General features: G+C 50.7%; 1 protein-coding gene across 1 annotated transcript; it reads left to right on the top strand.

Annotated features, from left to right (window-relative positions):
- The first annotated feature begins 5,467 nt into the window (after positions 1–5,467).
- On the top strand, positions 5,468–11,861 carry CFL1 (cofilin 1). The gene is made up of 4 exons (XM_063316796.1): positions 5,468–5,615; positions 8,530–8,837; positions 10,089–10,165; positions 11,077–11,861. Exons 1-4 carry the CDS (start codon positions 5,613–5,615, stop codon positions 11,187–11,189), a joined length of 501 nt encoding a protein of 166 aa, XP_063172866.1. The 5' UTR covers positions 5,468–5,612; the 3' UTR covers positions 11,190–11,861.
- Positions 11,862–12,424: the final 563 nt, after the last annotated feature.

The raw sequence follows: 12,424 nt of genomic DNA on the forward strand, positions 1-12,424 counted from the left end.
GGAGGTTGGGCTGAGAGAGAGCGACAGGGCTGTTGTGGCTGAGGATGGACAAGAAACTGGTTTTCCTAGTGTTAGTCCAACAATGTCATCACTACTCTATGCTATCTTTCTCTGTCTTGCTATGTTTTGTCATTTATTTTCACCATGTGCTGTCTCCCCAGCTCTAAAACTGTGTTTGCAGGCTTGTCAGTTTAGGAAGATCTGGTAGACTGGACCTCAATCTTTGAAAGTCTTTGTTGCAAAAAATGGTGCTTGTTGTTAAGAGGCCTTCAAAGATTGCAGACTGATTGTGGTGTTAAGAGTTAGGATGATGGTCATTCAACAGTCCCCCCAAAACATAGTGAAAAAATCAATATGAATTTACCCACAGGAAAACTAATACAGGTAGTCCTCACTTAACGACCACAATCGGGACCAGAATTTTGGTTGCTAAGTGATGCAGTCGTCAAGCAAACCCGACCCAAATGTACAACCTTTTTGTGGCGGTTGTTAAGCGAATCACATGGCCGTTCAGCAAACCATGAGGTGGCTAAGCAAATCACACGGTTCCCCATTGATTTTGCTTGCCGGAAGCCAGCTGGGAAGGTCAAAAATGGCAATCGCGTGACTGTGGGATGCTGCAACGGCCGTAAATGTGAACCAGTGGCCAAGCGCCCAAATCATGATCATGTGACCATGGGAATGCTGCAATGGTTGTAAGTGCGAGGACCAGTTGTAAGTCGTTTTTTTCAGGGCCATTGTGAGTCCGAATGGTCGGTAAGTGAGGACTACCTGTAAAAGATGAGATGCTCTATGCATCAAAATATCGCAACAGGAAAAAAAAAGCTCAGAAGGTCAGCAAAGCTCATGGGGCAAGCAGTTCTACTTACCAGGGCTCCTACAGAGAAGGCCCTGTTACTTCCAACTCCACTCGTTTGATGCAGAGAAAATTATCAAATGATCAGGGTGCAAGGTTAAAGATGTATACTTCCCAATGCTGTAAAAGCCTTTTTAACGTGAAATTGACCATAAAATCAAGGGTGTAGCTGAAATTGAAAACAGTACTGGAACACCCAGAGAAACTGACTGGCAAAAGTTAAGTTTTTTGGGTGGGGGTTTAACCAAGAGCAGCAATTGCAGTAAGGCTTGGAGGACTTTTGCCGTGCTGCAGTTTAATTTCGTGTGGACTGCATCTCTCTTCCATGTCTCTCTTCCAATGGTCAAGACCAGGCAGAGGAGAAGAAATGCAGGGAATGCAGAGATGGAAAATCACAGAGAGGTGCACCTCACCAAAATAAAAAAGGGTGCATTTATGTAATGCAGATATTCTTGCACAAATGACATACATGCATCTTGGCTGTGGTTGCAACTAGACGCTTACAGCCAGGGAAAACCCTAACGGCTACATTCACACAGCATCCTCAGCACAGCTGAGTTAGAATTAGGGTTCCATGTGTGTGTGGCCAAGCATGTAAGATAAATTGACCCTTTGGGGTTAATTTACGATTCAAACTATTGTAGGAGCCTAGGCAGTAGGTAAATTCTCTAACTGGGGTTAAGTGTGTTGTGTGAACAAGCAACTGTCAGAGAAATCGCCTTAACTTTCCTAATTAATTGGGGTTGAGCTCCTTTGTGATGGAATTGGCCGCTGTAATTCCTTCACGCCAAGGTGTCAAGCCAGGGGCAAGGAGAAATGGCCGTTTTCTCCCACTATCTTGGGGTTTTTCCCTCTTAACTCTCCTCCTTTGCCCCTTTCCAAAGACCTCTCATCTCGGGTGATAGCTTTGCTTTGTCTAATGATAGGAAAGTCCTCTCCTGCCCTTGGTCAGACAGTCAGTGGGAATTCTGCTTTTGTTTGTTTGTTTGTTAATGCATTTCATCTCTGGATTCTGTGCCAACCAGGGGGAAGAACAGAGATGCTAAACTCTCAATTGGGAAGACTCCCTATTCGGAAAACAGCAGTGATGCTTGAGAAAGGCGGAGGGGGCAGGGCTTCCCTCCACCAGCTCTACCCCCCCCCCTTCTTTTTTCTTTGTGCAGCAGAAAATTAAAGATGAATTACAGAATGCAACCCTGTCTCTGCGGCTGTGTCCTTGGAGCGGGGGGCAAAACGATGAGGAAAAAGTCAGTTTCCCTTTCTCCCCTGTGGACTCCCAATCCATATGAAAACCCCAAAAAGATAGGTTGCTGAAAACCCCCATGAAAAGATAGGTTGCTGAAACAAAGGAAGATTGCGGGTGGAGTGGGGAGGAGGGAAACGGGCAGAGGCCGTGGCTCGGGACGAAAGCGGCTGCACACAAGGGCCCAAACACCTTAACTTGGTTCCTGAATTAGCCCATTTCCTGGTTCCAGAGAATAGACTGAGCCAAGGGAGCCAAACCACCTGGCTTTGCATAACATCTTGAAACCACCCGAGATCGGAGCTGCGCAAGGGTAGCTCCGTTGTGCGGCTGCAGCAGCTGAGCCCTGAACCAGGCTAACTGTGTTAGGGGGACCCAGCCGGGGGTATCTTGACAAAAGCGCCATCTTCGATCCTGCCGTCTTTTGTTCTGGTTCGAAGGGCAACGGAGTGTCCAAGGAGGAAAAGCAGAGGTAACAGAGGAAACGCTAACAGGGAGAGGCAGCTGGCTTATAGGATGTGGTTGATTTTAAGCGGGGCCTTTTTGACTCTGGGCAGAACCCAGGCAAAAGTATTCAGGCTATGCGCATCGCTGCTTCACGCTCCTTTAAGCTGGGCAATTTTCCTGCTGGCAGACGAAAAGCCTTTCTCTGTCTTTTTTTTCCCCTAAAAAGGGCATATAATTTATGAATGTCTACAGTATTCCCTCCCGGTCTTAAGAACCCCTGTCACCTTCCATTTCCAGAATAAAAATGTCCTCAAATGTAGTAGATGTATTTCCTCCTTTTATTTTCCCTTAGCAGGCCTTGGGGATTTTGAAAAAAGATTTAAAACCGCAAAGCCAAGGCCTTTCTTTGTGTTCATCTCAACCTTTCTCCTATGCAGCATGGGATAGAAACAACTGAGCTGGAGAGCTGGTTTAGCCACACATATTGGATCGTGGCCAAGCCTTGGCATTGTGGGAATCTTGGTTTTTCACCGACACTCATGCAAAACATCTCTAGGAAATCTGGAGAAACTTGGTGCAGATAATCCTCACTTAATGACCATTCATTTAGTGATGGCTCGGACTTACGACGGTGCTGGGAAAAACAACTTATGACTGGTCCTCACACTTACGACCGTTGCAGCATCTCCACAGTCACGTGATCACTGTTTGGGCGCTTGGCAACCAGTTTGCATTTATGACTGTCGCAGCATCATGTGATCGCTGTGTTTGACCTTCTGGCAAGCAAAATCAATGGGGAACTGCATGATTCACTTAACAACCACGTGGTTCGCTTAACGCCCAAGGTGATTCACTTAACGGCTGCCACAAAAATGGTCGTAAAATTGGGTCAGATTCGCGTAATGACCACTGCTTAGCAACTGAAATTCCGTTCCCAATTGTGGTCGTTAAGCAAGGATTACCTGTATATTCTGGAATATACAGAATTACATTATACAGAAATACGACTGGGGAAGGCAATGGCAAACCACCCCGCTATAGTCTGCCAAGAAAATGTCGCGAAAGCTTATCCCCCCAAAGGGTCAGACATGACTCAGTGCTGGCACAGAGGACCTTTCAGCTTTAACACACCTGTATATTCTACTGTGCAGTGGTTACTATCTTTATGACAAATTATACTCAGTCATCGTTAGACTCCAGTTCCCCCCTTGTTCCTCTCCCCCTCAAAAAAGTACAGTGAGTCAAATCATCTGTGTTCACACAACACATTGGTAAAGACCCACAAGATATATTTGTAAAACTTGCTAAACTTGGTTAGGGTTCTCTTGATCAGTTTTTTTCCTCTGCCAGCCTAGCCTGCTTTGTTAATTTATGCTTCAAGGCAACTTGGAAAACAATTTTAATTTGGGTTAAGCATTAGCTTAGTGGGTTCCTCTTGAAGAAAGGTGGACCAGGGGCACAAGCTGTTTTTTCTCCGAGGCCATCGCTGCAGTGACAGAATTGCTGCAGTGATAATTGCTCACTGGGCTCCTGATGTTGCTGGTAGAAATCACATCAATCTGCCAATCAGTAAAAGCCTATTTCCTTTTGACATTTAAAAGAAGAAAAAGGTCTCTTCCATTTCTGGAGCAGAGAGCACTCTGCTTATGCTGAGATCATTGTGGCTTCAGGGTTTTTTTCAGGCTGAAAAAAAGAAAATAAAAGTGCACATTAAGTGAAGTTTTCCCTTTGTTTCTTATGAAAAAACTGCTTTTTTTTGGTGGCACTGCGCAGAAGCTCAACCCCAAAAGTAAAAAAATAAATTATTATTTTTGAAACGGCCTCTTTCCCCTTTTCGTGGTTTTATTCCTAGTAGAAAAGGTTGTTCTTACTTAATTTTATTTATTTACTTATTAGATGTTGCCACCACCCATCTCCCCACAAAGGAGGGACTCTGGGTGATGTACAATAATGATAAAAGCATTAAATATCATAAACATAAACATCAAATACAATATAATAACATAAACACATAATAAAAACCTAAATATAGTATAAAATCCAGAGGCAGTTTGTTCTTACTTTATACATGTTGCCCCATGGCATGTTTAAACATCCATGGGATATTTTGAAATAAAAGATTTGGCCCCTGGTTTCTGGAGCGGCCTTTCCAGAATCTGAGGAAATGTTGGATTGCACCATCAAGTTGGGAGAAGGAGTTGAACAAAATATATGGGAGAAAAATAAAATATTTTTATTTTATTTTTATTTTATAATATTGGAATGAAGTCTGAGATAAGGTACTATTAGCAAGGAAAAATGGAGTTGAAACACTCTGCACAAGCTTAGCTGAACCCCTTAGGTGAACGTTTGGGAATGAAATTGGAAGATAATGCAGGAAGTCTTTAAAATTCAAAAACAAGCCTTGACTGACATCTCTCCCTTTAAAAAATCTCACTAATTCATTCTTTCTCCTCCTGTTTCTCTCCTTTCCCTTTCTCCATCTTTAGACTACATTTCCCATCTACCCCGGGGCTTCCCACAAGCCTTTTCGAGAACCCACGAGGAGGAAGGCACGCGACAAAAGAGAGCTCGTATTTTGTTGTTACTCCTTCCCGACAGGACTAATACAGAATTACTGATTTTAACTTCATTTATTTTAACCTCGCGCTCGTGGCCTGGGAAGGAAAGCAGTTAGGTGGCGCGGGGAATGGCCTTCCGTTTCTATGGCAACCAGGCCCGCACGCTTCCCCTTCGCCCCGCCCCAACGCCATTTCCCAGCAGCGGGGACAGGATGGAGGCCGGCTAGAAGGCAGGCGGGGGACTCGCTTTCCCGCCGTGCCCTGCGCTGCCAGGCCGGAAGCGGCTCCTCCTCGGGCGGTGCCTTAAAGCGGAAGGGCCAAGCCGGGGCGGGGCTGCAGTTCCTTTCGGGCCTCGCCAGACGTGCAGCGCCAGCCGAAGCCGCCGCGGAGCCGACGAGGCGAGGAAGCCGCCGCAGCCGCCCCAGCCCGGACCGCCGAGAGCGCCGTCACCGCCCCGCTCTCCTCTCCGCCGCGCCGGCCCCGTCCCTCTCGCCCGCCCAGCGCCATGGTAAGGCCCGCCGCGCGCCCCCTATCCGGCCCCCCCCGGCCGGCCGCCATCTTGTCTCCCGGCCGCCATTTTGTGGGGGCTTCCTTGGGGGAGGCGGCGGGAGGGGGAGGCCCTGTGAACCCCCCGGTGGGAGCGGGTCCCTCTCCTGGCTTCCTCCTTCGCGGGGACCGCAGGGCCCCCCGTAGCCTCCCCCGGTGCCTTTTCTCTCCCAGTTCCTGGGGGCCTCGGGGGTCTCCTTTCTTGCCCCCCACCCTGCAGCTGGGGCTGAACTGCGGCCCCCCATCTTAGAAGGAGCGATTTCTGGCCCCCTCCCCCGGTGGGTGGCTCCCCCGATCACAGCTCCCTCTTCTGCCGCCCGGGAGAAGCCCGAGAGGCCCCCCCATCCCATCTCCCCCCATTTCTTTGTCCTCGTCGTTCCCCTCCCCCATGGGGGTGGTTTCCCGCCTAGGGGGAAAGGGGGTCCCCTCCCCCCGTTTTCTGCTCGATTTCATCTCCTGGCCCCAGCTGGTCCTCCTCCAGCTTTCTCTGCCCCCCAATGAGTGGGGAAGGGAGTGAGCCCGAAATGCACCCTCAAGTAGCTTCATTTTCCCCCCTTCCTCTCTTCCAGGGGGAGGAAGGGGCTCCTCTCCTCTCCCCCCCACTTTTTCTCAGCTGGTTGCCTCCTGGGTTTCTGCCTTTGCAAGGAGGGAGCCCCTGTGCTGGGGTGGCTTTGCATCTCCAGCCCTGGGATTCGCCTCCCCAAGATGGCTCAGAGACAACAGCCTCGTTATCCCCGGCCACACATGGCTGAGAATGATGGCCTGTGTGCGCCTGCGCTAAGGGTTGCACAATGTGGGCAGGAAGGGAACTTGAGCCAGTGCGATTGGGGAGTTCTTGCTCTCCCTTCTGGCCAGCTGCAGTGCCGTGGAAGGGAATGATGGGAGCCGTAGGCCCTGTCACCGGGAGGGGGGGAGCATAGCCCTTGGCCTTATTGCCTGGGGAGGGTGATGTGACTGGAGGAGCGTGATGGAGCTGGCTGGGGAGCATGGAGTGATGAGCAATGTAGTCTTGGTGCACCTTTCCTTTGATAGAATGCAGAGGTTCTAACTTTGATTACTTGCCCCCCCACCGTACACCTTATTTTCCTCTTTCCCAGCTCCATGTCTATTAAATACAAAAAGACCCCTCTGTGTGTGTGTTGAGGACAGCAAATGGGAGGTGTGTGCAGGAAATTGCTGTATAGCTGAAGCTCCTCCTAAGTTTAGGGCTGGCAGCAGTTGTTCTGTCCTCTCCCTGCGTCGGATTCTGCACCCACAGCGCGCTCTCTTCCTCCTGTGTATCGACCTGCCAAAAGGCTCTTTCCGGCCTCCGCTGGCAGTGTTCCTGGGCTTTCCAGGCCCCCCTCCACCATTTTCGCTCAGTCGCCCCCCCCCCCGCTTCGTGGTGTGTGAATCCGCTGCACGTCCCCCTCCTCAGCGGTGGAATTTGGGCTGTCCCAAGTTCTGCCACTGCTGGTGATGCCTTTGCCTCCATCCCAGAATTTCTGTTTGCAGCCGCTTAGCAACCTCCCCCTCTCCCTCTCTGCGGCAGGGCTCAACTTCCTTTTCTGCCACGGAGGCACCATCTGCCGAGCTGGCAGCTTCGGGCCACCTGCTCCATCGGCCTGTTCTTTCCCATCCCGAGTGAGCTAGGATCGGGTTCTTCCCCGCTGCTTCCTCCCAGGGCTGCATGGGGAATCTGGAAGAGCGGATTGCTAAAGGCCCTCATTGGTTCTCCACCTTGTTCCCAGCTGGTGCCACGCCCAGCTCTTGCCTTCTGCTCCCCAGTCCGTAGGAGCTGAGTTTGCATTTGGATTGCTTCCTTTTCTCTTGCGAGGGCTGAGCGGGAGCTTCCTATTCAGCCGGTATGTGCAGCCTGCTCTGCTCAACCCATGCGTCCTTGTGAAATGTTCTCAAGGGCTGCTTTTAATGAAGAAGTTGAGATTTTTGAGCAGGCGGAAGGTGTCCATTGTGTCCCACATACCCCATCCCCTGGCTTTTTGAGCAGGCTTCCCAAACGTATCTGTAATCACAAATACGCCTCCTGGCTGTTGGGTGGGGAGGTGCTGTGACATGCAATGCCTAAACACAGAAACCATATTGTGGCTCGGTTGGTACAACACAGATTGGCTGAGTTCCTACCCTGAACAGCAAATAATCCAACCCTATTTTAGCCGAGCCTAGCATGTTGTGCAAACTCAGCTGCTGTCCTGAAATGTGTCTTCTGCAGATAGACTTTTGTCTGCCTCAGTTGTTCAATTCCCTTTTCACAGCTAGGAATGCTAGCCGCTGTTCTTACTGCCAGGTCTGGGTTGGCACAAACGGTTACTAGATGAAAAGGAGGCTGGGGAGCTGGGCGGTGCAACCTTTTGTGGGAATCCAGCCCTTGTCTTGCTATGTTGTGTGAACTAGGATACAGCATATGAAGAGCATCCCAGCCGCTGGTTTGCAAGCTGTGGTTTCTCGATTAACATATTATGTGACCCTAGCGAATAGTGGATTGTTCAGTAAACCTGGTTTAACAAACCCTGACTTGGCATGATGTGTGAACTTAGTGTGTGCCTGGAATCTCCCACCCCTTTGTGGCCTGGAGTAACCCTGTATTGAGTAGCTTGGAGAGTGGACACTATTGTCCGTCCTTCCTTCCTGTCTGTCTGTCTGTCTCCATTTCACTCAGTGAGCGAGTCTGGGCAATTTACAATAAAGCAAGGATAAATACTAGTTAAAATCCAATAAAAGCATATTCTTAAATTAATATATTCCAGGGCATAGATGATAACATTTATGGGAGCATCTTCAGGGTGCTAACCACCCCTAGCTTATCCTGTGTGCTTTCTCTTTGCGGAGACCCCAGCGGGGCCAGTGCTGAGTGTTTCTTCCCTTGGTCCCCTGGACAGGCCTCCGGGGTCACTGTCTGTGACAAAGTCATCCAGGTCTTCAATGACATGAAGGTGCGCAAACACGCCCCCCAGGAGGAACAGAAGAAACGCAAGAAGGCTGTTATCTTCTGCCTGAGTGAGGACAAGAAGAAGATCATCCTGGAGGCAGGGAAGGAGATCCTGGTGGGTGACCTGGGAGATACCGTCGATGACCCCTACCTGCACTTCGTCACGATGTTGCCCCCGAGTGACTGCCGCTACGCCCTCTATGACGCTACCTACGAAACCAAGGAGAGCAAAAAGGAAGATCTAGTCTTCCTCTTCTGGTGAGGCCCCCTCCCTCCCTGTCTTGGCTGCTTTGGGTCCGGCCGGCGCCCTCCCCTTGGAGACCTTTTTCCTCAGTGGCTAAAGGCTGAATAAGCTGAGCAGAAAAGCTGCTTCCTTCCCCATTTTCGGAACTCTCCTGATTGAAATTAAATCAAGGCTGCCTTCAGGGGTATTGGTTGGCCCAAGTGCACCTTGCTGGAGGTGAGGCCCGGAGACGTAGCAGCGGCCTGTATCTGTATTTGGAGCGTGTGGCCTTTAGCGCTTAGCTGACCTTGGAATCAAAGCTGCTTGGCTGGGTACCATTAAAGGTGTGGTTTGCCTCCATGTCGTGCTGAGGTGGGATGTGGCAGTGCCCGGCACCTCACATGTTGGCACTAAGAGCGCTTGGGCGTGAGGAACCCCCCCCCCCCCGGTGAAATTGAAGCACTGCAGGAAGATGAATTCCTAATCCTGCACGATCACATCTCCCTTCCAACGTCTGTGGCTGGGGCGCAGACTTCAGCTGCTAGATGGCTGCCTCCCTCCCAGCGTCACAATGGGGCGAGAAAACAATAATTAACTTGTGCAGTGTGTGTAATTGAGGAACTGGAGACAAGGGGGCGTCTGGGTCTGGCGTGTGGCGCAGAAACACCCCTGGTTGCAGCTTCTTGGCCGTCACAGTTGGAGTCTCTGTGTACTGAGTACGGTCTAACCCACATCCTGCTGTCCTCCAGCGAGACTGCTGCTCCCGTAATCCCGTGACGGCAAGGCCACAGGCCTAGTACGAATGTGGGGAAGTCGCTGGGCTCCCGATGTTACAGCTTCCAAGATCACTTGGCATTGGCCATGCTGTGTAACATTGCTGGGAGTTTTGCATCATCAGCAGCAAGGCTCGTGGGAAAAAATGTGATGCGGGATCCCGGGGGTGGGGGGTGCTTCTTTTGGGAAGAGGCCCCCATTTAGATTTGTTTACTTACGAATGGCGTCTTCCCCAATCACTGTTCTTGAGAACTCTCTGCTTCCCCTGCGGCGGTGTTCCTCAACCGTGACAACTTTAAGAAGTCTGGACCTCAACTCCCAGAATTCCCCAGCCAGCCCTGCTGGCTGGGGAATTCTGGGAGTTGAGGTCCAGACTTCTTAAAGTTGTCACGGTTGAGGAACACTGCCCTGCAGCATCCCTATAGGAACAGCAATTTGCTTGGCAAGCTGGTGGGGGATGAGGAGGAGGCTACTAACATACCTAATGCGTGAGTGCTTCTGTCTCCCTGCAGGGCGCCCGAGAGTGCCCCTTTGAAGAGTAAGATGATCTATGCCAGTTCTAAGGATGCCCTCAAGAAGAAATTTCCAGGTGAGAGCTGGCATGTGTGAGCACATCTTTTCCCACGTGGGGGGAAAAAGTCAGAGCTTGTCTGCTGTACTGGCAGGCCTCTGGCTTCCAAGGCCCCAACCTTTGAGCCCAGGAGCGCGTGACGGGTGACGCTGCTGAGCGCCCACAGCTGTGGCTCGTCACCGGTGCCTTGGAAGAAGAGTTCTCTCAATGGGCACGTTGGCATCTCATTGGGGCGTTTCCCAACATTGCCCAGAGTGAGAGAGTTCTCTGCTGCTCCCCATTGGGCACTTAATTCAAGTAGTATCCTAAGAAATAGTCAGTGTGAACCGCTTTGCCGTCAGCTGGGCTGATTCCTCTGGACTTTAAACTGTCCCCCCGCCCCCAATCTTTGGGAAAGGCTCAGGGATGCCAAGAAGGCACTGGCGAAACGACAAGCCGGCACGGGGCTGACTCTGAATCGGGTGCCCTCCTGATGCGTTAGGGTTCTTTCGGCATCCAAGTCCCTGGCCTTTTTCTACTCTTTCCCGCCACCCCCCCCCCCAGTTGATTTGCTGCCACAGGCAATTTGGGTCTCTCCCCCCGCCGTGCCAGTCTCAAACCAAACCACATTGGGGGGATGCTGGGGATTTAAATGTTGGAAGGGCCTGTTACTGGCTCTGCCCGTCCTGGTTGGGAATTCTGGGGCGCAGCCGTCTCCCCGCTTCCCAGAAACGGTGCAAGTGTGTGGGTTGTGACTTGATGGAAAAGGTGGGGCTTGATGGGCCCAAACGGTGGTCTCAGAGGTGAAGGATGAAGGAGCAGCTTCGGATATTTCCTTTCCTGCCCTTAAGTCCCTTCTCCACTCCTCCTCAGCTGTGAAGAGCAAGTGGGGGGAGGAGGGGGAGCAGCGGCCCCTGGGGGCTCATCTCTGTCCTTCCTCTTCCTCGCAGGGATCAAGCACGAGTGGCAAGCAAACGGCCTAGAAGATATAAAAGACCGCCAGAGCCTAGCGGAGAAATTGGGCGGCAGCTGCGTCATCAGCTTGGAGGGCAAGCCCGTGTGAGGACCCCCCTTCCCAGGTCCCCTGTCGTGCCAGTGTCTCTGGAGCTTCCATGTTAATGGCCCCGTGCTACTGTTGGGGGATTGGGGGGGGGTTCTCCTTTTCAGTTCCATTCCAGTTTTCTGCCTTCTCATCTCCCCGGCCTGGTGCTCTCCTCCTGTATCAGCAGCTGGCTCGCGGCCCGCAGCGGCTGTTAAAACTTGCCAAACGTGCTACAGCTTTTTTCACTCTCCATTCCGGCTCCCTCTCCCCCCCCCCAAGCCCTTGAGGTGACATTCCCGGGGGGGCCTCCGTTCTTGGCTTCTTCCTTTGCCCACTGGGTCCATCTCCTTCCTCCATTCCACTCCTGGTTGAGGATGGGGCGGGCAGTGGGCGAGCATCAAAAGCTTGGGATGGGGCCTTTACTCCAGAATTAGTCCATTTCCAGTGTGTTTAAAAAAAAATTTTTTTTTTAATTCTCCGTACGTGTGTTTTGGGATATTGTGGAATTCCCAACCCTCCCCCTCCCCTGTGATTACTTCCCCCCCTTCTTACTGCCATAGTAGCTCTGTGCTTGTCTGTAGTACTGTGTACAAAATGAAATATTGTGGAAAAAGTTGCACCCATCTCTGTTGGGGTGGAATTAACAAACTATGGAAGCAACTCCAAGAACCTTCTGTAATAAAAAAAAAAAAAGCTATCTTGTGTGTGTTGTGGCATTTTTCTTTTTTCCTCTTGTACTTTGGGGAAGGGGCTTAGGTTGAAGTCTGTTTAATCTCAGGGTCCAGCTTGCCTTGAGCTAGCGGGATTGTTAAACCCAATCCTGCGTCAGCTTGTGAGCAGGGATCTAGGCAAAATTTCTCCCCTTTTCCTCCCCAGTCCGCAGCGTTTTCTATCCCAGCTCTGTAGCCATGGGGACTAGATCCTTCAGTTTTCAAGCCCATGGATTTCAGGTTAGCATTCTGCCCCATCCTACTTTACATGAAATAAATAAGCCAGTGGGTTATTCCTTTTTTTTTTTTAAGAATTTTTATCCTGCCTTTATTATTTTTATAAATAACTCAAGGCGGCAAATGTGCCTAATACTACTACCTCCTCCTATTTTCCCTACAACAACAGCCCTGTGAGGTGGGTTGGGCTGAGAGTGACTGGCCCATCCCAGTTTAAATCCTACATTCGTTCAACCGTGCGTTCAACGAAGTGAGGGTTTTGCCTTCTAATAAAATTTGAAAAGGTGTTCCAGAGTTCTGGTTTTTCCT

Source organism: Candoia aspera, chromosome 17 (genome assembly GCF_035149785.1).
Source record: "Candoia aspera isolate rCanAsp1 chromosome 17, rCanAsp1.hap2, whole genome shotgun sequence".
Lineage (NCBI taxonomy): Eukaryota > Metazoa > Chordata > Lepidosauria > Squamata > Boidae > Candoia > Candoia aspera.